This window comes from Anser brachyrhynchus (genome assembly GCF_964034855.1).
Source record: "Anser brachyrhynchus genome assembly, chromosome: 11".
Lineage (NCBI taxonomy): Eukaryota > Metazoa > Chordata > Aves > Anseriformes > Anatidae > Anser > Anser brachyrhynchus.
Genome location: NC_137706.1, coordinates 4,568,386 through 4,595,821, shown reverse-complemented (window position 1 = coordinate 4,595,821; position 27,436 = coordinate 4,568,386). Strand labels below are relative to the sequence as shown.

At 37.7% G+C, this 27,436-nt stretch overlaps 1 protein-coding gene and 1 long non-coding RNA gene across 4 annotated transcripts in view; one reads left to right on the top strand and one right to left on the bottom strand.

Annotated features, from left to right (window-relative positions):
- LOC308201182 overlaps positions 1-27,436 on the top strand; it is a 133,856-nt gene that overhangs the window by 2,173 nt on the left and 104,247 nt on the right. The window contains exons 2-4 of one of the 3 annotated variants that reach the window (XR_013956101.1): positions 241-331; positions 5,541-5,669; positions 7,298-7,382. This is a non-coding gene — a long non-coding RNA (uncharacterized lncRNA). Of the gene's footprint in view, positions 1-240; positions 332-5,540; positions 5,670-7,183; positions 7,383-27,436 lie in introns of all 3 variants that reach the window. The other 2 variants (XR_013956102.1, XR_013956100.1) reach the window with 2 other exon arrangements.
- The window catches only part of LIPC (lipase C, hepatic type), a 72,011-nt gene that overhangs the window by 3,315 nt on the left and 41,260 nt on the right, over positions 1-27,436 (bottom strand). Inside the window, 6 exon segments of the mRNA XM_080608126.1 lie at positions 387-507; positions 4,357-4,599; positions 6,058-6,291; positions 8,337-8,454; positions 10,935-11,114; positions 12,704-12,891. Of these exon segments, the coding sequence (XP_080464252.1) occupies positions 387-507; positions 4,357-4,599; positions 6,058-6,291; positions 8,337-8,454; positions 10,935-11,114; positions 12,704-12,891 (1,084 nt within the window).

Sequence of the window (27,436 nt, the reverse complement as noted above, 5' to 3'; positions counted from 1 at the left end):
CATTTGTTAATGCAAATAATGTCTCCATCATGAGAAATATCCAAAATTCTTTACCTTAATTACAGTTGCCTATTTATGTTTTAATTGATTACTGCCCTGTGTTAGCCAAGGGGTCAACTGAACATAAGTGGACAGGATATCTAGCATTATAAGAAACTTCCAAGATCACAAGGTTTGTTTCATAGAGATCTTATACAATATTCATGCATTTTTTGTAAATCAAAAATTGTGTTTTTTAAGGGGTGTGGATGAAGAGAGGATGATTTCCCGTTCATCTCCAATTAACAGTACTAAACCAGATCATTCACAGCTTGATTATCCAAGTAATATGGTAAGTTGGCACCTTGTATCTCACTTGTACAGTGGCATGTAATATCAATACTCACAGTGTGATGGGCAGATTTTTAGCATCCTCCTTTGTGCCTGTCAGAGAGATGCTGAAAGTTGGGTCTATCTGCTTGCCTTGGATTTCATTGATGAAGTGGATCTTGAACTGATAATGATAGACTATAGAAAGGAAGAATTTAGACAGTGACGAGTTAAATGGTCAAAAAAGCAATAGATTTCTCAGACAAAATAATTATGCCTTTCAATGCAGAAACTTGACTGATACTTCCATTTTATTTTTAATCAATTTTGTTAAAATTAAAACATTGTTTTTTGATTGTTGCTGTGTTGCATTATCCCCTAGGGTCTTGGGGCCCTATTGCTCTATTTAAAAGGGGGGAGGGTGAGGTGGGGAGGGTGGGGAAGAGGAAACCTAGGCAGAGTTCTCTTTTAGAATAAAACATTCTTCCTTGGGAAATATTTCACCTTCTCTGAACTTTAATTGTTAGAATGTCTGGCAAGCTCTCTATCCAGCTAGCAAAGAATACTTATGACTGGACTTGATTAGGGATTATACAGCACAGATTGAAAACCTCATGTGATGTTGTCAGGCTTCTTCTCTGACTAGCTAGAAAATCTCCCTGCAAAACAGAGGGCTAGTGAACTTTTCTTGACTGCAGAATGATATATTGTGCTTAACATGCATCTGTCAACAATATGACTTTGTTCAAGCACGTTATTATAAGAAAGTTGTCATTAGTGCTTTGAGGTTTGGTGGTTTCTAGAAGAATAGTGTTTAGGAAAGTCTTTGAACTGAAAAAAAAAAACCCGACATGCTTCTGAGAGTAAAGAATGCCTAAGGAATCATCAGTGTACTGATTATGAATGGTTTGACATTTAGTAAATTATGAGGAAGAAAAACAAAAAAAAAAGACACCGTACAGTTAGAGACCATGTGCATACAAATATTGTCAGCTAGATTTGAAGGTCCAACACTCTTCTGTCTGGTTATTTACCAAAAGAAAAGATCTGGCAGTAACTGTTTAAATTTACTATGGAAAAGTTGTTGGGTGAGGATGGCACTTCGGTGTTTTCATCTTGAAGATATCCAATCATGATGGCTCTTTATTTAGTTTTGACACCAACATCAGATCTAGTATTTTCTAAATAAAAGTATTAACAACCAATGCTTTTATTTTACACACCATTTATCAGGATATACTATTTGTATAAAAATAAAGCCGGACATTCCATTGTATTGGAGATTTCTAAAGCAAATTGGCATTAGTCAGCTCTAAAGCATTTCTGCAGAGTGAAATGTTGCTTTGCTCTCTGCCAACTGCCTTCTTGACAAAACTGGTGGATTTATTTGTTAATGAAGGAAACCCTAAGTAACTTTTATTTAACAAAGACCAGAGAGTACTTGGTTAGAATTAAGAGGTTGCACTGTAGTCCAACTACACATGGAAAACTGTTCTGTTAAACATTGTAGCACAGTAGTTTTTGAGAAGAAAGATGCTCTGTCCTCAATTCTTCTTCTCACCCACTCCATGCTTCACAGATGATGCTACTGCTCTGAATGGCACAGCTGTCCTGCTAAGGGAATAATCTTTTCATGTATATGCACAGATTTTTGTAGAGCTCTGAATTCTCACAATGAAAGGTGTTCTCTAGAAAAACTATGTTTTTGTATTGATTCATAGTTACTGCATGTTAGTGAACAATGTATTTTCTTTTGAGAAGGTGCCACTCTGCAGAAAGCAAAATGGATGGTTCTTTGCTGGCAACCACAAAAGCAAACCTGATGAGGACAAAGTGGGCAGATGCTTGTTTATAGATCACTTATTACTATCCTGACTTGCTCTGAGTTTTCTATCCATGTAAAAGTTGATTGCTGTAATATATGTTCTTAATGCCTTATAAAAGCTTAGCCTTTTGCTGTGGTTATTATGATGCTTGCTCTAAGGAAAAAGGTGAGTGTATTTGTATAAAAACTCTAGTTGACTCAGGGTCGCAATCATGGCCTTATTATGAATTTTAACTTTTTTGTAACAACTGCTTTTTTGTCTGTTTGTTTGAGCTGGATTAATGAATGCTTCAGAATATAATGCCATTAACTTGAAAAATTAAATGTCAGATTTCATGAAGAAATATAAAGCATTGTGAGATTTAATGCTGAGTTTCTCAAATTTCTTCTGTTTGGGCCTCTCTCATGATCTTCAAACTTTTTTTTTTTTTAAGGGTGTTACAAAGATCACTTTATACACATTCTTCCACAGTTGCTGCCTTGTTTTGGAACTTTTATGAAAGGAAACTATTGTCTGGGGTTATTGGTATCTGGGTACATGCCAACAACTTTTTTTCTTAAAGGAAAACCATTTCCAAGCATAAAAATGAAACATGTTTGAAATGGAAAACAATGCCAACAAGATACAGTTGCAGCTTGTGGCAAAATACATATCTCCACATCCAGAGAAAAAAACAGTGCAGAGATGGTATTTCTGTGTCCAGGTGTGTGTGGTGGTGGATTCAGGGTCGTCAGAGCAATGCACTTTCCCAATTCTGACGGTGACTTAACTGTGCTGCAGCAAAATAACACTGAGAACTAGACACAGCCTTTAAAAATATGTAAATCTACCACAAGCAGCTTCCTGTGGCATTAAAAAAATAAATAAAAAAATGTGTAAGGAGATCCAGCAGGTTCAGCTGCTCTGAGTGTCAGTCAGGGCTGAGCAGATGTCTCTGTGGTCATCACCATGTAGTTCACAGCTGTATGTGGAAGACTTCCAAAATTATTTTAATAGTACATTAATTTTATTTATTTTAATCTGTGGTATTGCAGTTAAGCACCAGGCACTGTGGGGAAACGAGCTGTGTAATACAAGCAGGATTGTTATACACTTCTCCTCAGGATCCCTCCGGGCCCCCCTTTCTGGCTGTGCCCTGCTGAAGGGGCAGGCCTCCGTGGGTGTGAGGTGCTGAGAGGAACCCCTGTTTGGCGGGGCTGGGCTGGGGGAGCCTGAGGAAGACGGGCTGTGGTGGTGAGCGGGCTGTGGGATGGCGCCGAGGCGGTGCCTCCTCCATGCCTGGTGGCCTGGAGCTGTGAGCGGGAGCCCCGGGCCAGGGGCCAGGCGGCACCATTTTGTGCCGCCCACCTCAGCCTCATGACAGCCAGGGGAGGAGGGTGGTGAGGGGAAGTACGACACGCCAAAAGTCCCTGCACCAAAAATAACTTAGAAAAAAGGCGTCCTGCCGTTGGCCACCCACAGTCCTGCTTTAAAACGTATGTAAAACCTCACGGTGGTATGTGGACGTCTGCTCAACAGCAGGAGTGGCCTGGTGGGCTCCCTGACAACCGAGGGTTAACTGGCCTGCAGCCAGGCCCAGGCCATTTTGTGAGGAGATGGGCAGATAGGCGTCATTTCCCTGTCAGACTGCATCCCTCTCTCTGATAATGCAGGCAGTATGGATTCTCTCTTTGAGCTTAGATAGGTATTGTGCTCTTGATGAAATAATTTAATGGAGATAAAGTCTGGAGTACCAGTCACTTTTAGTGCCACGGTTCTGCCCTGTTAAAGTCCATGCTATTCTGCTGTCTGTCCATTGTCTGAAAAGTAATAATTTGTGTGTAGTCTTGTAGACCATCTACAGATAAAATTTGGGCAAAGTTGGAAGAGGAGGTTTTACAGGCCTCTGAGAGCAATTGTGCTTCTTTGACTTGGCTGTACACCTCCATATGCTGTAACAAACTTGCGCAAGCCAGCTATAGGAAAATCCTGTAGATCAAGGCCCTAAGCAGCTCTGAGGCCCCAGAGCCACAGCAAGCTTTTTCCTGTAAAAATATTAAGAGTCAAGATCTTGATGAAAGGGCATCAGGAAGGCCTACTGGGATTCTTAATTGGCTCAGCAAATTGATTATTACCATAGATTTTATAAGCTTTAATAAATGAGTAAACAGGATCACAAAGCCTAGGCTCATTATCCCATTTTGTTATCAATCTGGAGACTGCAACAAGTATTCCCACGCACCTTTGAAAGGCATACGTGCTCTTGTTTTCAAAAAGAGTCGTCTACTTTTTGGGAGCCGTTCCTCCCGGATGTTGTAGCCCAGTGTGTTGCACCGGTTCTTCCTACAGCTGAGGCACATTCCTTTGTCAAAAGTGTTGATGTCGTTGCACCAGTATGCTGTGCTTTGCTTGTCGTTGTGAAGCAAAGAGTCGATGAACAAATGAACTGACCTCTCATGGGCACATTTCACGGTTTGAGTGATGCCTGAAAAAGACATGAACAGTAATTCTGCATGCCCTTTTTAGCATTCCAACTACAGAGCAGCTAACCGTACGTATATATTACTGTTCTTCTCACATCCTTCATGCTTACTAAAATGTCATGAATTTGTCTCAGAAATCATACATGTAGCAACCATACTTCTGGGATCATGCAAAGATAGCTTGGCTGAACCAACATGTTAATAAAACTGAATAATTTGCTGCTTAAATTTTAGTCTGCCTGTACAAGACTCTAAATATGAGCCTTGATTTCATTGTCATGGCTGTTCAGTTAATGAAATACAATATGAGACTACATGCAGTCTTTCACCATACTATATTAAAGGCAGCAGTCTCATTCTGAATGATTGAATAGTAACTGTTGGATGCTTACATGGTAAAGTCATTTTGGCCTCATCAGATTGACAGACTAATGTTGAATTTTGCTAGCTGCTACTACTGGGGAAAAAGCAAAAAATATATTAAATACATTGTATGTATTAAGTACATAGATATGCTTTTAAGACAAATATATTTTTTCCTCCTTTCCTAAAAGGAAATTTTACTTTTAAAAGATTTCAAAACAGAATTCAATGTTCATTTTTAATTGAAAAAAAATAAAAATCAAGTGAAAAATGGAAAAAAAATCAAATTATGAAAGTTACTTTCTTCTATGCGATTGGGATGTCACTGTGGACTTTTTATACATGTCTTCACAGATAAGCTTTCTAGATTTTCACATTTACTGTCAATTATTTTCTAAGATGGTCTACTTTTATATAGTGTGATAGTTGAGAAATTTTTGCAGTCTGGTATGCTGGTTGTACTCTTTTTTGTTGTTGATTTTTTTTTTTGTTCAGTGAAAAGTTCTGTTTGTCACAGTACATCAGTACCTTTATCTTTTTTCAGTATGTTGCATCAGTTTCTCTGTACATTTATGTTCAGGTACCTTGAAACTAATCTTCTATAAATATAAACCCTATAAACCTGGAACGCTGGCAGCTGAGTCCCAGAAAAAGCATCACCCGCTGTGCAGTTGAAGGACAGTGACGTGGGAAAAGGTGAATAAAGAAGGTGAGTAGTACAGCCCTGTGTTTTGTTTGATTTGAAATAATTAATTGCACACTAGATGAATCTGGCTTAATTAGAATAAGTTTTCTCATTTCCTCTACCACCACAACAAATACCTTTTGAAAATTATTCAAAAGTGCTTGACACTAGGGTGCTTACTGCCTGATTTTCAGAAGTTCTAGGCAGCCACATTTGTTACCAGTCAGTTAGAACAATTTGAACTCAATACATGTAAAAATCACCAAATTCTAGAAAAGAAACTTCATTGCATATAATGCAAGACAATGCTCCCATTAGATACTGTTTTAAGACCACAGATCTATGCAGTTTCCCTGACATACTGTCAGTCCAGCTACAGTGCTGCTTCCCTCACTGCCCAGTCAGTTCTTACCAGTGATTCCGTATTGTGCAATGTGGTTGTAGACATGCATGATGTGACAGCCAGGCTGAAAGGTGCCTCCATTGGGATAAAAGTCAAAATGGGCCACAGGCTGTTTGATGCCAACACTGAGACCCATGTGCTGTTTAGTGAATGTATGAATTGCATCTACGAAGTTTGCATCATCTGGAGATAAACGGTCTGTTGGTGACATTCCTTCAAACAAGGGACCAGCAGGGTCAAGGCCTGCAATAAATGCAAATAATCTGATTGTGATGTAGTACAGATGGATTTTTCCTATACTGTTTTGAGAAAAGTCTCTTATATATATTTAAAAACATACAGCGCTGGTAGTTTACAAGGTCTTTCACTGAAAAAACAATGGTAGGAACACTTGTACTGTGGGGGTACACGGTAACACCAAAAGGTAAAATAAACACAGGCACTGTAATAAACAGTAACTGCTGCATGCACAAGGACACAGGCTCAGAGATAGATATGTTTGTTATAGACAAACCATGCTCGCTACTGCTTTGTCTTTTGAGGGATGTTTACTTAATTTTGTTCTTTGATACTCTAGAGGTCATGCATTTCAGAGGCTCTTTGAAGACAGCAGTCCCACAACAAGGTTGACTTTTAGCCCACATTTGAGACTTGCAATTTTATAAAACTTCACTTGTTGATTCAAGAGCTCTGTCTGGTAGATGCTGTTTATAATAGTTTCTCAGTGTTAAAAGATTTCAAATTATTACAGTGTTCAGGAAAATAATATTCCAGTTAGAGACGTTGATTTTAGTTTACTGGATGCTTCTGTACAGGGCCCTTTTTGGGAACTGATTTGTGGAAAAAGACTTCCTGCATAGTTTAAAGCTGCTTTTTAGTTTTGAGAACAAGCAATTAAATTTGACATTCTTCAGCTGGTATTATGGACTAATGTATTTGCACTGATGTAATTGGACAAGACTAATAGCAGAGGATACAAGTAGAGATGCCACCCCAAAGTCACAGCTTTTCCTTTTAATAGCTTTAATCAGTATGAATTTTTTTTAAGCTTATTGTTACAAGTCTGAATAATTTTGGATGAAAAATGCATAAATTTGTAATAATAAATTAATGGTTTTCTTTATCCATTATTAAGGCTTCATGTACTAATATGGTCTGAACAATCAGTGCTGATGAGCTCAAGTTCTTCAGCGCGTACACAGGTGTAATATCACGACGCATCATGTAAAATAAGCTTCTTGGCATGCAGGCACCATCACAAGAACTGACTGAGCAAGGGACTATGGTATGGTGAATCATAGATCACAACTGGGACTTGCAACTATCCAAGGGAGGTAGGTGGCACACAGAGGGCTGGTGAAGGCAGCTTGAGCTGGAGGTGGGACTACTGAGAGTAGCCAAGGTTGGGTGGAAGCTTGAAGTGGATGTTACCTTATCTCTAAATCTTTCATTGTAATGGCAAACCCCAAGAGGGACTTGCATTTGGACTTTAGACGATGTGTGGATTATGTCTTAGTCGTGCAGGAACACAATGTCAGATACTATAAGTTCTTAAGGCAAATTAACATGAAAGAGATTTTGTTTCAGGAAGATGCTCAGGATCTTGTTCTCCAGATAGTTCGGGGTTATTGGTCTGACCCAAACCTTGGATCTGACTTTTTGTTTTGTTTTTGTTGATGGTGGGTTTTCTGTTGTTGTTTTGGTTTATCCCCCCATTGTTTTTTTCTTTTATTTTCTTGTGTACAAATTAAAATACTGCATTTCTAGTCTCTTCCAATATTAGATCATGAATCAGTGAGTCTATCTTTAAGGTAACAGTAGAGTTGTTTACCTTCTTCTGTTTATTAAAATCAATCCTCGTTAAATGCTTTCTTGCAACACACACAAGGTGGTATGTATTTACAGTGCATGAAGTTAGTTGTAAATGGCTTTCAATGCATGGTTTCCTTGGGTTTTAAAATATTGTGCAAGTGTATTAAGTTGCCTATACATGTGAATATTTTAACTTTGGAGAGGATGCTGTTAGAAAAAGTGTCTACATACGTTAATTTAGCTAGGGCCATGAGCCTAAAAAGACTTTATAAATTAAATGCAAGCTTTTAGCCAGCAGCTATAGTTAAATTTCCAGCAAAAGTAACACTGTCAGTGTGATTAATAAAAATAGGATTGAGGAGTTCTTAGTTCTAATATAAACTATGATATGCCAAATATCCGTGTAATGTATGCAAAGAAATCAGTTGACTATTAAGCTTATTAAAGTAAGTAGTTTTTTTGGTTTTGTTTTTTACCTGTAATTCTTCCAATCTTGCTTGTACCACTGATATAACTGCCAGCAAACCCTGAAACATGAGCTCCTAGGCTGTACCCAATTAGATGAACATTGCTTCTGGAAAATTGAATGGATTCCTGGAAGATAACAGCAGCTTGATTTAGATGGAGAAAATGTGAAAAGTAAACTAGTAAAATAGTTACTACAAGCCAGGTATACCATGAATTATAACCCAAGAAATTAGTACGTATGTTGATGCTGGAGGTGAAATGAGGTGCTTGGATCATGCACTAAATTTCTTTGCTGGCTGCGTGTTATTCCTTGCTTCCTTCTCATGCATCAGGAAAATGCATCTGGGCGTTGCTACTTATGTGGTATGCTCAGGAAAGCCATTAACAGAAATAGTAGGATTTTTATTGCTGTTGGTTGCAAATGATGCAAATGTGCATTGCCTTTTGTATGCAGCATTTGACTTTCCTATGACTATAACCTGGATATCCATCTTTTAATTTCAGTGTAAAACACTCTTTTATATGAAGTGTATCGCTTCTTTTGCCTGAGATATTAATATATGCCAAAATAGAAGCCAAAGTATCACAACATTGTTCTGACATGCTAAGTGATACGGTGATGATATTTCTTTGACTGATTTTTACAAAACTGGGTATCTGTTGTGAAAGAAACCTGAGAAGCATTGGCCTCAGGCCCTTCTTTCTACCTAATCAATACTGTCTAGATCTTAAGCTGTCCACCTGAGCAGTGAGGCTCAAAATTGTTCTGGCTTGTAAAGAAAAATGTGTAATATTTTTCTTGCAGGAAAGGCAAACCTCTGTTTTAATTTCAGTGTGGATACTGCCTGTCCCAGTGGAGAGGTTTTTCAGTCTCGATACCTATCTGTTGTGAAGATGAGGTGAAAGCTGACAACCTTCTTAGATATCAGAATATCCATAATGACTTGCTTGGCAGATGTTGAGATGGCTGTTATTGAGACTGTTATTGATCATGCCCTGTTTACTCTTATACTAGGAGTGCTAAGATTTACTTTATTTTTATTCTTAATTAAAATGTTGCACAGTGCTGCAGCTTTTGTTACATCCACTGAGGGCATTTCAAATCAGATTGAAGCACAGTGGAAAGATAGTTGCAGGAGGTTGTTTTTTTTAACTTTTAAACACATGAAGGGGTGCTTCTCAACTGAATGAAGCTTTACTACTTGAACACTCTCAGTTGAATGCTGTAAAAAGTTATGGCATATATAAATCCTGGAAGATATCATGGTACAAGAGAAGATACCTACAATGCTATAGCAAACAGTCACTTATTCAAGCCTCGATTTTATTTTATTTTTTGCTGACACTGGAGAAATCACAGACTGTCTTTATTGTTGACAATGTTGCATGTCCTGGGAACTGAACAAAGTCCACCTTTTGATTCATTCAATAATTAAACAGTTTCAAAATATGATTTTAGGTCTCTAGCAACTTAGACTACATTTGAGCAAGAGCTAAGCTTTCTTCTCACAAGGAAGAATGGTGACTCTTCTGCCTTCTTTGTGCCTGCTGTCCCTAACTGGCTGTATTGTCTGGTAACTCCTAGCCCTGTCTTTTCCGTTGAAAGCAGCTTAGTCCTTCAGCGGAATTTGCTGAAACCTTTCATCTTTGCAGCATATTTCCCATCTACCCTAGACCTCACCATATTTAAATTAATGTATTAAAAATTTCATTGTAAGGTACAGAGATATAAATTCATTCCAAATCAGGTAGCTTGAAATAGTACTGAAGACAGGTGAAATACAAGTTACGTAGGGTACATGCTTCATATGTGCAAGTCTCTTTCTAGCGTTTTGCTCTCTGTGTTTTCAAAAATTGTGCTGGAGACCAGTGATCCCTTGCAGACTCCTTTATAACATTTTCAGTCTGGCAGCTGCAGGTATACCTAAAACTGCTGTAAGACATGGCCTCTGCTTCCTACCTAGTGGGAGTTTTGATGAGTAGTCACTAGATTAGCATGGCTCTGTACTCATTACTGCCTCTGTGCCATCTGCTTTGCTATGCGTATCTGTCCTCCTAAAATGTCTACCTTTACACTCAATCACCAACTATTATTTTAGAATAATCTATGGGAAACTAAAGCAAAAATCTGATGTGATGTCATGCTCGAATTCTGCATTAGACATAGGACACATAACCCCCTTGTGCTGAACTAGCTACTTGCAAATGACAACGTGCCTGTTTGCAAAGTGTGGAACTTGCTCTGACTTTCTTCTACTGACCAAGTTCTGAACTTGAAATATTGAGTAGCTTTATAATGCAAAGAATGCCAGCTCTCTGCACACATGCTAATTGAAAAACTAAAGTAGCATGAAATGATCTCAACTCTAAAGACACATCAAAGTATTCTAGTAAAAAAGACTACTTGCTTTTTTTCTCTTGAATGACAATTTTTTTTGAAGTCATATGAAAACTGATGGAAGAAAAATGTACAGTGTATTGAAGAAACATAACTGATTGCAATGAACAGCATTAGCCAGCATAGTATTTCAGAAAGGTGGTAGAAGCATAAGAACAGGTAAATAGGTCTTTTCTAAAGAAGCACATTTTGACCTGGGCGCCCTTACCTCCAGCCATTCCAGGAAGTCTGCTATCTCCTGTCCTATGTGGCGGGTGTTCTGTACAGCAATGGGATAGTGCTGGTGAGCAAATGTAAGCCAATCTGCAATGATCACATTAATTTGTTTATCCTGAGACTTCAGAGCTGCTGCCATTTTCCAAATCCAGTCTTCTAATATCCCGTCCACCTGTTTTGTTCAAAAAAAAAAAAAGAGTCTTAAGAAAAAGCAGTGTCTAACAAATATTTTGTGTGAAAAGCTCAAGGAAACGTAAAACATAAAATAAACAAGGTGAGTTAGTGCTGATAACTAGATCTTAGGGGCTTCAACATGCCTCATTACTGAGAATCCTTGATTTTGGGTGGACAAAAATCAAGAATTTATATGAACTGTATAATATTTTAGGTAGATAGATGTGAGCTCTTATCGATGAAATTACTTCCTTAAATATTATTACGCATCCTGAGATAATTGGTATTAGTGACTAAAAAGAAAGACAGAAATGCCCAGGAAGTTTCTGATTTCATTAAGGAGCAGCTGTCCCTGTAAATTTAAGCTGAAGGGGAGAGTGAAGAAAGCTGGAGTGTTGCAGACCTGTGAGTGTTTGCCTTCTATATTTGTTCTGTTATGAAATCCTCTTTTTTCCTCTCCTTTGAGTCATTCTTTTTTTCAAGGACTGGATCAAACTTTCTTTACTAGCATCTTTACTGATTCCAATTTGAGGGACCAGAATTACTGTTTAATAAATCTCAGATTTAAGCAGAGCTGGTTGCGCATATTTCATCAATTAATGGAACATAATAATCTCTTCAGGTCTTTTAACAGAATTCGGATGTGTTAGCTTTGGGTTTCCAAACATACTTCTTTCTCTAAGAGCCTAATACTTCTGTAGATTAAGTTAATGTGAACATTGAGTGTCAATGGCAGCAGCCTCAGCTGCATAGTTCTTTGAGAAGGGTATAGGCTTTGAACAAATTCTTGTTTGGGAGGCTTGTCTAAATTAATCTGGGCAATATTCCATCTCTGCTGTTACACGTATTGAGAGTTATGCACATCAAGTGTGTTGTTCAACTTTTCTCTGACTGTGTATTTGCAGTGACACGGTTGTATTTTGCCATGTTAAGTGATGACATTGGTTCTATGAGAATCAAAGATCTGTTCAAATGACATAACTTCCTATCCTTTCTTTTCTTTTGTTTCTTCTCCAGCTGAGATCAGAAAAAAATTCACTGTAGCACAGCAATTCTGTTCATTTGAAGAAGGTTTTTGGTGGATTTTTTTTAACCATTTAACTTGAAGCAGTTCAGTGGTAATTCATTGACATTCAGGGCTTCAATTTCAGCTGAAAAGGCTTGTAGAGAAGTTCTCTTTAAAGCTGTACCTATGAGAAAGATGTGGGGAGATTGTGTGCACTTTTTTCAGTAAGTCTGTAAATATCTGGCACTAAACATATCAGAGAAATGAAACTGGATTTCAGTCCTCCAGAGGCATAGCACATTAATTCAGCTGCTTGTTCGAACTCTGGCTTTAAACCAGGGATGAATCTAATTTCTGGCATTGGACTCTCAAATGAAAAATTGCTTGTTGAGTGTTCCTTCAGAATCTCAGTGGGGAATATCCACTTTGTATTATTTCTAGCCATGATTGCTACTAGGGAAATCCACCATATTTCAGATCCCAGTCTTTCTTCCGAAGTTGCTTTTGGCACTAGCATAATGAAGAGGAAAGTATATCAAATCAGGTGTAGTTTGAATTAAAAATAAAATGTGAGTTCATACCGACCAGCCGTGGACTATCATCACCAGAGGAAGAGAGGCATTGAAACTGCATTTGTCAAGAGTCTCCAACTGATTGAACAAAATCTGACATCCTTCTTCAGTTGTATCTGTATAGAGCTGAAATTTGGTTTCTAAGCTTTGCTGATCTTTCTTTGTTCTAGTGTGCTCACTCTGTGATCCCAGTGCCTCTGAAATGAAATTCATAATAACAGTCAGAATAGGATGGAATCTAAAACCTGAAGTAGTTACTAATGAGACAGTTTATAACATAAACTAGTAAGATTGAAACTCTAGTTACATATAATAGCTACCTACTCCAGATGGGCCTAAACCGTACATTAGGTTAAAAAGTGTTTTCTTTTGATGCTTGAGGTGGTCCAGCTGTGCATCCAAGTCCATCTATTTGAACAATAACAATTAAACTATTAGAGAACGTAATAAACTATTCTTTTAAAAGCACATAAGCCTTTATTCTGCAAGCACATTTGGTATTGGGATACTCCCATTTATATGTATTTGCAGTAGTGGCATCTTATACAGTACAAAGAACCCTAACATGAAAGCATTCTGGTTTTAGATTGGACTATTTTTGCCACATGTCAATCTTGTTGGAAACTTGATTCAAGTTTTTATTTTGGTACAGTGAAAAACATGATCCAAGCAGCATATTTAATTTGGTTCAGTGAATAATTATCCTGGTAATAAAGCTCCCGAACTGAACTGAACTGGATGTGCACTGTTTTCCTTCTCTCACTAATTGTTATACATTCAAAGTAACTCCAGACGATGTTATGTTTCGTAGCTAGGAAACATTAGAAAATCCTTTTAGCCAAGTTAGAAATCTCTTCAGCCATCTACAAGAGCTGGAATTGAAAAATCTTCAAAGTTAGTGAAGGTTTGGTCATGAAAATTCTTAGCTTCAGCGTTTAATGTTTTTCTTTAATGACACTTCTGTGATAGCTATTTAGGACTAAGAGTGATAATTTCTCTGTTAAAAAGTCTATTTAAGAGCATTTCTATTGTATTTTTTGCTGGGAGAGGACTGCTTCTGATGAGAGTAATATCAGGAGAAGGTGAAGGTCTAGCTGAAGAACAGAAAATTGGAAAGAGGTTTGATGATGTTGGTAGTCTTAACCTCTGATGACTTCAGGGCTTGGTGAGTAGTCTACACAAAAATAAGCATTGTGCTCTATTTTTTAATACAAAAAGAAAAACACAAAAATTATGTAATTTGTCTGTTTCTTTGTACACATCCTCTCTTTGGTTTATGACTTATTTTCACCTTTTCTCAGTGCTTGTTACAATGCTAAGACATTTTGTCACTCTCTATTGTTTGTACATACTACAGAAAACAATCATAAAAAGCTGCTTTCTTTATACATCCACTGTGAAAATGTTTTTGTTGCTTTAATGGATTAGCTTTTGGCTTGCCAAAAGCAAAGTAAGTCTGAGAGAGGGAATTAAAAATACAGTTTAAACTTCATGGCTGTCAAAAGTGAAAATTTCCAGTAGGATCTATTGTTATTAGACAAAGAACTGCTTCAATCTATTAATCCATGTAATGACTTGGAGAAAGAAATATTGTCTAAAGAGGTTGGCTCGTATAACACTTTAGCTAAAAATGTCATGCCAGTGACTCAGTGACATGATCAAAGGGAGCTGCAAAGTTTCATAGGTCAGTTTGCAAAAACTGCAAAATAAAACTGCTGAAAATTTTCCTGAACTAGTTGCAGCTGAGGGTACCAAGATCATCTCTAACTCCAAGCATCTAGATTGAGTGACTTGCTGGCTGACTTCCCTTGTTCTCTGAAGATCTTAGTCCAACAATTATGTTGTTTTTTTGTTTGGCTTTTTTTTTTTTGCTAAAAGGAAACCAAAGGACTGATTCCCAGTTGAACAAAAACATTTTTATCAACTGGGATCATAAAAAAAAAAAAAAAGAGAGAGAGAGAAGAGAAGAAAAAAAGAAGAGACCTATGTTCCTGGTAGTGGTAGCTCTAGTAGCCATCTGAATGCTATGCACATTGGCATGTGCAAGATATAAATTCATTTATTGTTTCCCGCTACTTTATTCCCATTATTAGAGTTTATTGCCTTAGGTGATTTCAGTCCTGCTTCTAATAACTCCAAACTAAGATGAAAGGACCATGTGAAGAATAATAAGAAAGCTAGTAAATGTGAAGAAACAATTTCTGACTTGGATTGAATCACCTCAGCAGAGAAGTTACATGTTTTTCTTAACTACAGAATTTTTGGTGCTACTTTTGCATACTTTACTGGAAAGTATGCAAAGCTCTGTACACTGGCAATGATTTGAAACCGTGAAATATTGTATGCTTTTCTGGGGGGAAGAGATCCAGAATCTAAGTATTAGTTTCTTTCTGCGTCATGTTTAAATGGGCATAAAAATGCCACACTAAAATATCTGTTTCATGTCACAAAATCTGCCTGAAGATGTCTTGGGAATGAGAATGACAAAATACTGTGGAACTATTTAATGTTAGGAGCAAAATTTTAATTGTTGCTAAATCATAGGTTTTAAATTAATCTCACAGTACAGCATTAAAACCTTTGATTTAAATTGTCATTCCCAATTAAGGAAAGTGATTTTTTTTCTGAGAAAAATGAGGTTCAGCATCCTTCCTCCTGTCATGGAATTCTGCAGGAAGTGTTTCTTAATAAGGTCTCACTGAAGAGGATTGAAGAGAACTTCTCAATGGCACTCAGCTAATCCATAGGTAATTGAAAAATTAATTAAGTAAACCTGAACGGAAGCTGAACTTTGGGCTGCTGGTATGTTAAGTATACTTGAAAATCATACACGTAAGCATACATACACACCCCACTACCTAGACGCGACATATTTTTCTGAATTGCCTTCTGACCCTTGCTGCAGTCACTCCTCATGTTTGTCAGGGGATTTGTCTGAGCCTTAGGAAATCTATAGTCATCTTTCAGGTGGCTTGCCACTTTTACATGCATTAAAATGTTTCCAAAAGAGTGCTTATGTATTATGGTATTCCAATGTGACCACTTTCCAACACATTTGAGGAACAATTGACACAACTACTGCAATTCCAAGAATTAGGCATTTCTGTGGAGAAATTGAGTGAAGGCATTGGCATGTTGGTGATTTTTCTTTGGGCCACGGCAAGTGGACTCTATCACTGCCTCGCTTCCAATAGCCAGATTTTTATTTATTTTTAATCACTTAGAAGAGAAGCTAATGACAGGGAAGTGTTCAGGTCCCTCATTTTGATAAATGTTTCCCTTATAGTTATTCTTGCTAGAACCATAGTTGTCACATTGCAGTTGGCTATCAGAAAACTTTTTCACCAACCCCCCTTACTTTCTGTAGAAGCACCTGTCCTAATCCCCAGACTGTGAGATTTCTAAGCAAATCCATTAGGTAAATCTGACACAAAACACCACAAGAAAATGACAGGCTCTTAGAACAAGCATGAAAGTAGTACAAAATTTAAGCAACTTTATATAAACTGTAAAGAAATGGTAGGTTTCATCAGGTGTGTATTTACCTAAGCATTTTGCATCTCTTTGAACAAGGTTTCCTGTACAATAGCTGACACAAATACAAAGGTACAACACACAATAATCATAGATATTCTGCATCAGGACTGGACTTCTGCCTTTCAAAAATGTGTTGAACCAAAAACATGATAGGATAGGACTGGAAACATTAAGTGAGCATTTGTTTGCTTTTATATTACTGATTTACAGCCATATATTGAAGCAGAACAGGCATAACTGTCAGCAGAGTCCCATATCCCTATAATTTTCTAGTTACTGCCTTTCTAACTTATTTTCTGGCATGCAGGGTATTGGAGAAAGCAGGAAATGTAATGTTTGCTTCAGTAGTAATGGAACTGTGATTTTAAAAGTGCTACTAACATGTTAATAAGGAATTAAGACCTAGAATAATAGGTCTCAGTCTGTCTTTCTCTCTTCTTTAAAGTCAGAACACTTTCCAAAGGAAAAGTAATTTGTAAAAAATGCCCAGCACTGAATTTATGGCATATACAAGAACTGTAAAATATGTTCAGAATATTCAGTGCAGATCATTGTTTAGTACAATTTGTTTGCTTGGTGGCCTTAGACATAAAGGAGTGCAAATAACTCTCAGAAATTGCTTATCAAAAATAATTGCTAAGACCCTTGTCAGTTCCTTTTAAATTCTATTCTTATGTACCTGCTGCTGCTGTTTATTTAAAATTGCCTCTCTTGAAAGCATTTGGGCAGATGGTAGAGATAGATACAAACAGTCTTACTTCTGTAGAGTGCCTTAAATGGCAGTATTTGGGGATCTGGAGGGAAAAAATGAGAACATCAAAGCAGAAGTCTTACTAAGAAGTATTTGAAAAGATGATGAAACAGATTAAGTAGTTATCATAGTTTGATTTCCTCTTGCTGTTGTTTGCCTCAACTATTCAGTTGTGTCTCTTATATGAGTCAGTTGTGAATCAAATAATAGATTTATTGATGGTTTCAATAAAGGAAGGAGTAAAATGAAGTATAACTTGTCTTTCAAGAGACAAAAATTAGCAGATTTTCTTTCTACTTTCTTCTAAATTGATTCTTTATTATTTACAAGTATCGGAGCATGCATTTTTATTCCTTTTCTTGCTGAATTGTTTCTCTCATTGGTTTTGAATACTTGGATGCCCCAAAACACTCAAAAGAATCACATCTTTTTGGTTCTTGTGTTACTTTTCTAATTTTTTTCTTCCCTGTAAGACCTCTCTTTACTATGTGATACTTCAAAACTTATTTTCCACATCTCTTTTATTTAGAATCGAGTATCAGAGTGATGATTGGAGAACAAGGCAAATAAGGGGATAACACTCACCCCCAAACTGTCCTTTTGCCTTTGTGTATCAGGTGAAAACTTACTGAAAGAATGCTGATTGTAAAAAACTTGATAATATTTTTCTTTTCCCATTAAGTAAGGTAAATTACTTTTCCCACTCCTCTTTTTTATTGTGAAGTAATGTACAAATATTAGTTTGTTCACCAGTAAAAATGTGATCTTGAGTACAATAATCAATAAACTTGTGAGGCAGTTGTTCCAAAGAGCAGGGAAACCAGCGCACAAAGAAACGAGGAGTGTCTGTGAGTTTATAAGTCAACTCCTGGGTTCTGGGCTGATGCCCTGTGCAGAACAATGCATACAATCTCCCTTGGTCTCCTCTCCTGAAAAGGGAGCAGAAGGATGCACCAACCACACAACTATTAAGCAGCATGCATTATTTATGGGGTAGCAAATATGCTGTCCTCCTTGTTTCCTCATCTAAAGTAAAACACTTCTAAATATGAACGTTTAAGTGCTGCTTGCACGATGTATGATTGCTAAATTGAAATTAGTACCCCAAGGGTTTCATCTGACCTAATCTGAATTTTATGAACCAAAATACTGGGAAATCATTAGAATCATTGGTCTTTCCAGGAATGGTTTGGACTAACCCATAATATGTATCTAAAATTGTTACTATACATAAATGCTAACAACAACAAAAATAAAACTCCATCTGTTACCTAACCAAAACTTGCATAGTTGCAAGTAATATTTAAAAGTAGGTAAATCTGTAAAAAGCAAAAAACACTTGCAATGTGTTCTAGTCTTAAACTTTGTTTACTTTGACCTTTTGTTATCTGCAGTCTTTCTTTCCAGTACCGTTTTTTCTTCCTTCATGAAAGTGCTTGTTTGCAAATATATGCATGACTAAATTTTTGGCCAGGTTTTCGGCCAAAATATTCAGATGCCTGATTTAGAGTTTGCATTTCCTTTTCCTTGACATTAAAAGCAAAAAGAAGAAATGGTCACAAACTGCCTGGATACATATGGATACATATGCCTTCATACAATGTTATCAGATAGAGGGGAGAGCAAATGAATAAAGACAAATGTAAAGCTAAGTAGATCAGGACAGGAAATGAAACAATAAGAGAGTGATACGGTATAGAGGTCTATAAAATCATAACCTGTATGGAAGAAAATAGAGGAGGGATCAGTTATTTAAGTCTCTTCTAGTACAAGTTGGTAGGGTTATTTTGATAGCAATAAAAGAAGAAACAGTTCACCACAAGTCCTCTAGTTAATGTGTAGAATTACCTGCTGGGTGTAATGCAGGTATTAGGCAGTTATGGAAGGTCAGTTGGAAAGTGGATGTGTCTACGTAAGAGAAATCCAGTGAGGATTACTAAATGGATCAACACCACCATTTACTCAGAAGATCCTCAAACTGCAAAAGGTTGATGACTGAGAGTACGTGCTGGAAGTGCTATATGTATATGAAAAATTCCCCTGCTCAGCAAGCATCAGCTTTTGGCCACAGCAGCAGGTGGCTGAACTAAGTGGACCTTTGGTTTCATCCACTACAGCCACTGTGTAATGCTTGACATAGAGCTTCCTGCCATCACCTTTGGTTTTGGCAGATCTCTGAAACAGGAACAACCTGTGGAAAATAACAGGCTTTAAAATATCTCAGTTGAAAACTTTCATTCCATCTTGACATCCGCATTATCCGCGTTCATATTTGCTGCTGCTGTTCAAAATTATTAATTGTCTGGAAATACTTGTACTTTTTTTTTGTAATTAAATAATCTTGAAATCAGAATTGATCAACAGCACATTTTGGCTAATTTACTTCAAAATGCTTGGAGCTTTGATTTGCAGTTTTGTTGCTGTTGATGTTTTGGCTTTTATATCCAGTTTGGGCTGGAAAACGTTCTTAGGATATGAAAATGTTTTTCTGTTCAGCTCCATTGAAAAGCCAAATCGGCTCTAAACCTGGAAGAGGTAGACAGGAGCTAAATAGGAAATGTAGGTCGAAGGATTCAAACTGTGCATGTATCTCGCTTATAACTTCGTGATTCAGAACATGGTTTTCTTCAATTTTATTTCCAAGGGACCAAGAAAAAAAACTCTATTGCTCATATTCATTTTCCTTGCAAACATTTCGTGTATACTGCCACTGTCATGGCAGAAGTAAATTGAGTGAAGAGTGGTGGGGGGAATGGACAGCTTAGCAAGAGATAATACGTTCTCCGAGTTGTATTTTTAGGAGAACTGTGCTGGAAGTGGGAGTTCATTTTCTGCTTATGGCCTCACTTTTTTTTTGCTGTGTGATCCTGCAGTGAAGTCACTTTCTGGTGCCAACTTGCTAGGTCAGAAATTCAGCATAATTTCTGGATCACAGCATTTGGTAGGATGAGGAGAAATGAAATTCATGCAGCATGAGCGCATGAAACTCAGAAGAAATAATGGGGAACTTGAAAGAATGAGAAGATAGAAGCATTAGAATCTTTAGACTATTAGGAAAGGAGGGCATCATTGAGTGAAACTCGATGAGCCATGGGACAGCCTCTGAGCAGTCTGCTATGTAATAGCTCTGCTCCCTGCGAGGTGGAAGGCAGCTCTCTGCAGAGCCGAGCTGGTGGGCAGGGGCAGGCACAGGCAGAGGCACAGTATTCATATGCACAGCCAGCCTTGTCTGCACAAACAGGGAAGTTAGTGAATTGTTAGGTTTACTTATGAATTTTTGGTACTAGCTACTCTCACAAAGTACCCTTGTGAATATTTATGCTTGGCACCATTCTGATACTCCAAATAAGACAAACGTCTGTCTTGGAGTTTGCAGAATGGCAGTGGGAAATAAAGAGGTCAGCGGTGCATGGAAGATGATTGAGTGTTGCAATGGAAAGGAAAAATGGACAGAATTTGGATGAGTTTTTTCCTTAGGGCTGAAGTAAGAATTACAAAGAAATAATACGTCAACACCAGGCAGCCCATTGGTTCAGTGGGGGAATCTGCCCAGTTTGAGTATAATTAAATCCCAGTATAAGTGGTCTTTGTTCATGGCAGCAGATAGGACAAAGCATCCAAAGGTCTCAGTCTAAGAATTGGTGACTTGGCATCCGATCCCACAAAATGTTTGCACTTCCAAGAAATCTATTCAAAAGAAATGATGGGAAAATATTAAAGGATATGTTCTTAGGAGTTATATTTTGCTTTAATCGTCTTCTCCCTTTCTTCTTTCCTCTTCTCTTGCCTCTCAGATGTGATCCTGTTTTGTTTTTTCATTGTGCCTTTGATATTTTTATACAGAGTTGTTTTGTTTTCACTGTTTTTGTATGAAAGCCTTAGTTAAGCCAAAATAGCTGAGCGGAAATCCTGGTTTTGCAGCACGTTGGAACTGTTTGCTTTGAGAATCACTAGGTGTGTTCATCTAAGCAAGAGCTTGATGTTTTCACTAGTACAGTATTTAAAGACTTAAGTGTATCCTGAGTTTCTCCAAACTCATATTTTATAATGGCTGCATGTAGTTCCTCTGAAACCTCTGCAATAACCTCTCAGTGTGTAAACCACACTGTTTACAAAAGTATCTTCATGCAATAAGGTCTAGAAATGAAACTCTGTATCAAACATTGACTGGAAATTCAGGGAAAAAAAAAAGAGCCTTTAAGAAGATTTACTGTGGACCTATTTTGAAGTAGATTTTGCATTGTGAACCTGTTATTAGGGTTCTTATTGTTGCTGTCATACAATTTTTGTTACAACTTTGTGTACAGATGAACTTGGTCCTGATTAGAACAACTGCTATCACTTGAGCTGTAGTTCACAGATTGAGTACTTTTGTCTAGCACTCTAGTACTGATTTCTCTTTTACTAAGAGAAAGAGAGCGATTTTATAGTCATCTCACAGTGGTGTCCTACACAGATTTGTTAGCGTGAGTGAGGTGAGCAGTTATCAAAATTGGCAGGGCTATAGCTGAGCTCTGCAGGCTATTGCAGGTGTCCTGTGAAAACTCCTATGCACGATATTGTTTTGTAGAATTCTTAATACAGTGTGCCCTGAACAATGCAAAAACTCATTAAAAGATTAAAAGCATATGAAACTCTTAGTAGGAGTTATATCCCTTAGACCTGTAAACCCAGACAGGATTATTCTAATCAATTTCTCTCTGACCAGACCTTTAATTTTGGTTTGATCTGTTAGATCGCTTAAGTAGTCTGAAGTGTTTGGGCTTTGGTGATAATGTGTCAGACTGTTCACCTTCATCTGGATTATTATTTACATGTGTGGCTTATTAGTTGTAAAATGATATGAACCAAACTGATGAATGAAGTTGCTTTCCATATTTTGAATGCATAGAAATTGGCTAACAACAGGACTATATTCAAAAGTGAATTATGGTACCATTATTATGTAATTATTTTCTAGAACACCTGACTGCACTCACATTTTTTTCAGGTAATGTTTTAATTATAGATTGCTAAAACCTATTGCAAAACAATTGGGAAAATAAATAAATATATGAACCACAAGTCTTATTTGAAAGCTTGGAATGGAAAAGTTCCCGATCTAAAAAGTGTCTCCCAATACTTTGCCCTAAGCAGGAGCTGTCAGCAGAACAATCTGAACTGAAAGCCAGGGAGAGACGGAAAGAGGGTGCTGCAGGGGTAGAACAGCTCAGGGATGCTTGTGTTGCTGTGATGCTTTTGGTATGTGAGCAGAGTTTCGGTCTCCCAGTCAGCGAAAGCTTTGTTTTGGTTAACAAGTTTCTGATAATAAACAACATACTTTGAACGAAGTTACTAACTTTCCCCATGTCATATTTTCCTAGCTGGGGTGGGGTTTTATTTTATAACTCTTTCCTGTGTTGGAAGTGCAAACTGTCTGAATTTATCAGCTGCTCTTGCTCATTCTCTCCAGACTTCACAAATGTATGAATATGAGAAGAAAAATGGTTCCCTTGAGTTTCTTTGATCTTTGCTTGTGATATTTCGCCAGGGAGAAATTTAACATAAATTAACTGAACCATGAATGAATGAGCTGCTGAAATTTTTCACGTTATTAGATTTGCTGGTGGATGGTTAATGAAACAGCCTCGTGTTCTGCCACCAGGAGCTGTTTGACAGAATCCAACAGGGCAGCACAGTGCAAGTGTGCTGAAGCCTGATTTGTTTCACAAAGCAAAATGGATCTGTTTTAGTGGAGAAGGTCCAATGAGCATGAAAAATATTAAATTTTACTGTAAATGTTTAAATTTATGGGCTCGGTAAGTTGGATATATGAAATTTTTCCAAAAGAAGTGTCCGTTTTGCTTAATGTGATCTCATCTTCAAGAAGTAGAAATGTAAGGATGTTTGTTGTGATATTTGCTATGATTAGAACAGAAAAATCCTCCATAAACTTAAAGGTGAGGATGGGATCATTAACCAATGGACATATTAAATCTGACAGCCTGGAAAGCACAAACAAAGAATTAAGAGTTCAGTTGCCAGATGGTGAAAAAGGAAGTTGTTCAGAGTTGATCACGCAGCAGCAAGGCTAACAAAGGGCCTGCAGATTTCCTTTTGAAATCAGTGGGAGCTGGGAGTACTTAGTGTCTTGCGTAGGTTGTGGCGAGTTTGTGGACTTTCCCCTCAGGAGTTCTCTGCTCTTGCAGTGCCCAGTGCCCTACAAACTGTAGTCCTCTTACAGGAGGCTGGCTGATCGGTGACACAGCTTCTGACCATTAAACTGTTGTTAGGTTTTAGATTTCTTAGTTTCTTTCATGCCCAAGAAGTATGCGTGACCTGCACAGCATGTGTACATAGGATATTACTGAATTACAGCTGCTTTGGTGGAAAGTGGATGACAATCAGCTGGCTAATTAGTGGACCTCAGTGTGTGGTTGCTTTCCTGTAGGATACACATGAGGAGTTACTCATAGCAGACTTGACCCTATGACAAATGCTGAATCTGATCATGATGAACTCAGCTCCTTAATAAGTAGTCTGATTTACCAAGTTTGTAAGTATCCCGGCTATAGCTTAGAAGAAAAAGGACAGGCAGACAGGTGATAGTGGCCTTGAAATCTCAGTAAATCAGCATCTGAGTAGAGTTAGGACACAGAGCCTTGAGAAAGTGCATTTTATGAGATGCCATCGCTAAAAGCACTGTATGCTGACCATCTGAACCTGTAAACTTTGCACCCCGGTAATTAGCAATACCTCTTGGGAAGGAAGCAGTGGGGTATGCTTGTGGATAAGATATTAGCTGATCAGTGAAGTTACTCATTTAATTTTTCTATTTGTCATGGACGTGCACAGTAGCCTCTCCCAAGTCAACATTAACCTCTCTGTAGCCTCTGCATTGCATTCTGCCACTTATATGTGACAAACTAGTCACCTTTGTGAACAGCTCAGATAATATGAAGATAAAATTCATAAGAATGCCTGTAATTTATCATGTATATGAGAAAAATTCAGATATAGGTGATAGCTACTTATTCCGTTTAATAGATGCAGTGGTAAGGAATAAATCTGGTAGCAAATGAAATAGGCTTGTGGAAAATTTTTGACTTTGAAAAAAAAATACTTTGTTGCTGAGACTTTACTGCAAGAGAACAATAGCTTGGGTCTAGTGTCCAAATTCTATAGTCTGCAGTCCTTCTGAGTGTTTTCTTACATAGAAATAGTCATGCACCAAAGGGTAACACATTAGCTAACTGGAAAAAGTCAGGAACAGTATCACTGCTGAAATCCCTTATAGCCTTGCAGAACTGTGTCACAGTGGTTTGGGAAGAAGGGAATGCGGAAAGAAAAGATATAATTTTAATTTAATACATTGCAACCATTGTAAAATGAAATTGATGTGTTTATGCTGTGTTGTTCTTTCTTAAGTATAAATGATTAGATTACTATCTACATTCTACTTGCATTTTAAGCTGTTCATTTAACAAGTCTTTCTGGACTCCTATAAAAATAATACATGTAAAATACAAATTAGTACAGCGGAGTAATTTCCCTGAATGTAATAACTGAAAATTATTTGTATTCTATTTATACTCAAAGGCCTATTCAGGATATGAGCCCCATTGTGGCAATTGCTACCATGCATCTGAGAAGACTAGGGGAACAGATTTGTGTTCCTCTGAGAACTATATTGATTCAGTAGATTTTCTTTTAGGAGCTTGGAGACATATCCTTATGGCTCACTTTTGAGGTCTATAAATATTGTGTCCCAGTAAAACAACTTTATATGGCCTTAAGATAATCTCATGTATTCAGCTGAAAGATTGGAGCTAATTTAAAAAAAAAAAAAGATGCAAGACATTGTACCAAAAAAAAAAAAATACGTGAGAAGGCATATATCACTGAGAGTGGAGACGTTCAGAATTAGAAATTACTACTTGTAGAGATACTAGGTGGTGGTTGCATTAACATTTTTCAGCTGGTGAGGATCCCTGTTGAGATTTGCTGGGCAGGGACAGTGTTCTGCCTAGGTGCCAGGAGGTGCAGTCGTACTCTGTAGGGAAATAGCTCCTTACGACTTCACTGAGACACGTACAGTATTGGTGACAGGGAGCCCGCTGCTGCCAAGGGGTCCTGGGAATTGTACATCCATGGAGGAGAGCTCGGAGGTCCCACTGCCCTGTTCCTTAGCAGTGCAGCTATGCCTCGTGCACTCATTCAGTTCACTCAGCCAACATGTGAAAATTCACTTTTCTTTCCTCTGGATTAGCTTGCCGTTGACTTAGGAAGCTAAAATAATTTGTGCTGAAATCAGATGAGTACTAAGTCATCATAAGGGGTGAGAAAGAAATGGGATCACACAACTGATCAGGCAAGTACTCCCTGAAACTCCACATATGAAACTCAAAACAGAGGTATGACAGAAGATTGAAAGAGGTTTCCTGAAGACTAGCACAAAGCATTTAAGTCTCCCAGCAGCAATGATTACAGAAAAATTTACATTTCAGTTTACTCAAGATTATTCTGTGGAAAATATCAATGTAGCCAGCTCAAATCTTCCCTTATTTTTCTATTAGCATAAGAAAAAGTATCTTTGAAAGTGTCTGGAAAGCTGCTTTTATAATCTCTGTATTCAGTTAACTAGCACAAAGTATGTAGGCTCAGAACTTAAAATTCTCCAAATAGTTACAGACCAATCTTATTTGGGCAACAATGTGAAACTTTATAGAAGTGGCTGGGAGAATCTAGTGAGACATCTGGAAACACATCCCTCTTTAATGCTTGAGAGGGGACACAGCAGAGCCCAAATGTCTTATGAATGCAACGTGGGAGAAAGGAATGGTTTATGGATCCAGAAATTGCTCTCTCTTACATTCACAAGCCCAGAAGAGTGATCAGTGTCTCAGCTCAACAGCCAGATAGCCATTTTTGCTGCTTGGTGAACAGCTGCCCTTGGTAAATGTGGCAAGCATACAGAAAGGACTAGAACAATGTTAGAATGACATCTTTCCAACCTTTCTGTGAAGAGTATAGATGTGACAAAGGCATCAGAAGATGTGCAATCAAAATTGTCTCGCAATCGGCCATGAGAATGGCTGTATGAGTAAAATCCTAATGGCTGCTCTTCGGATGCTCATGCCCAAGTAGCTGCATTAGGACATGCAGTAAGAAGGGAGGCTGAGCCATGGGCTTGATTCTGCAGTACTCTGGGCAGAGGCAGGGGTACTCCACAGGGTACAGCAACAGGGAGATGCAGTTGCAGATCAGAATTTCATTTAGTTCTCTGGGAAAGTGAGGAAGTAACAGGATCTGGAGAGAAGGAACCCTGAATGTGCAAATACGGAGATTATCTCTCCTTGCAGAGTAGAATTTCTGCCTAGGATTTCAATTTTGCATTGTCCTCTTAACTACTCTAGTTTGTCAAAAGTTTCTTTCCCATCTTCCACATAGGTGGTACATATGGCACTAACTCATGTTCCTGATTTGGTTTGGCACATTTTATCTAGAATCTGTCATATTTTGTAGGGCAAAGAAAGTGGGACTGCTATCCACGTGTAAAGAATTAAAGACTCGAAATAGGAGAAAGCTTGTATAAAACTGTAGTTAAAAGTTCTTCCTTTAAAGTCCTTCCTTCCAGAATGGCTCTTTGCTTTTACTATATTTATTTTCCCTTTGCAGTTAAAAACTTTTTTTTTTTTCCTGTAACTCCTGTAACTGTATAAACAAAGCTACTTGGATACAGAGTTTTCTTTGTATTTAAGAACCTGAATGTGCTTCAGAGTATATAACTCTGCTCTGGAAAACCAGTACTTTAACACCCATTATAAAGGAGCATATTATGACAGTGGACACGCACCCTTGGCTGCATCTATCTGTGCCAGCAAAGAGGTTACCACCTCCAGCTTTTTATCACCTCCCACCAGACAGAGATTACCACCACCCTTACTGTTCTGTTGCCAGTGCTTGAATGTTGGACCACTGCCTAGTTGTTGCAAACAAAATAAGCTGGACTACCTCAGATCACCTTTTCTAACTGTTTAAACTAACCTAATTTATTTTGTTTGAAACAAACGTGGGCATGCTTACATGAAGTGATCTATTGCATGAGTTACATAAAATGGTAGCTTTCAGGAAATGATGAATAGCTGGGGGAATGCTGCAGGCAGTTACCCTTGACGTGAAAAAGGATGTTTGTTCACAGCCTGAGACACGTGCATGCAATGATTCGGTAACTTCCTGAAGACCACTTTATTGAATTTCTTAATTCCTTAGGATTTTGAAATGTAGATCAGATAAATTGGCTTGTGTATAATGCTCACTCGGTCCTACTGTGGACAATATAGTCTTTTCACTGTAGTATAGATATGTAAAATAAGTATAAATAGACAGGATCTATGTATTTTATCATATTCTCAGCAAGCAACATTATAAACTTATAAAATTTCTGTGGCCAGAAGTAATTTTGAATTGTTCCC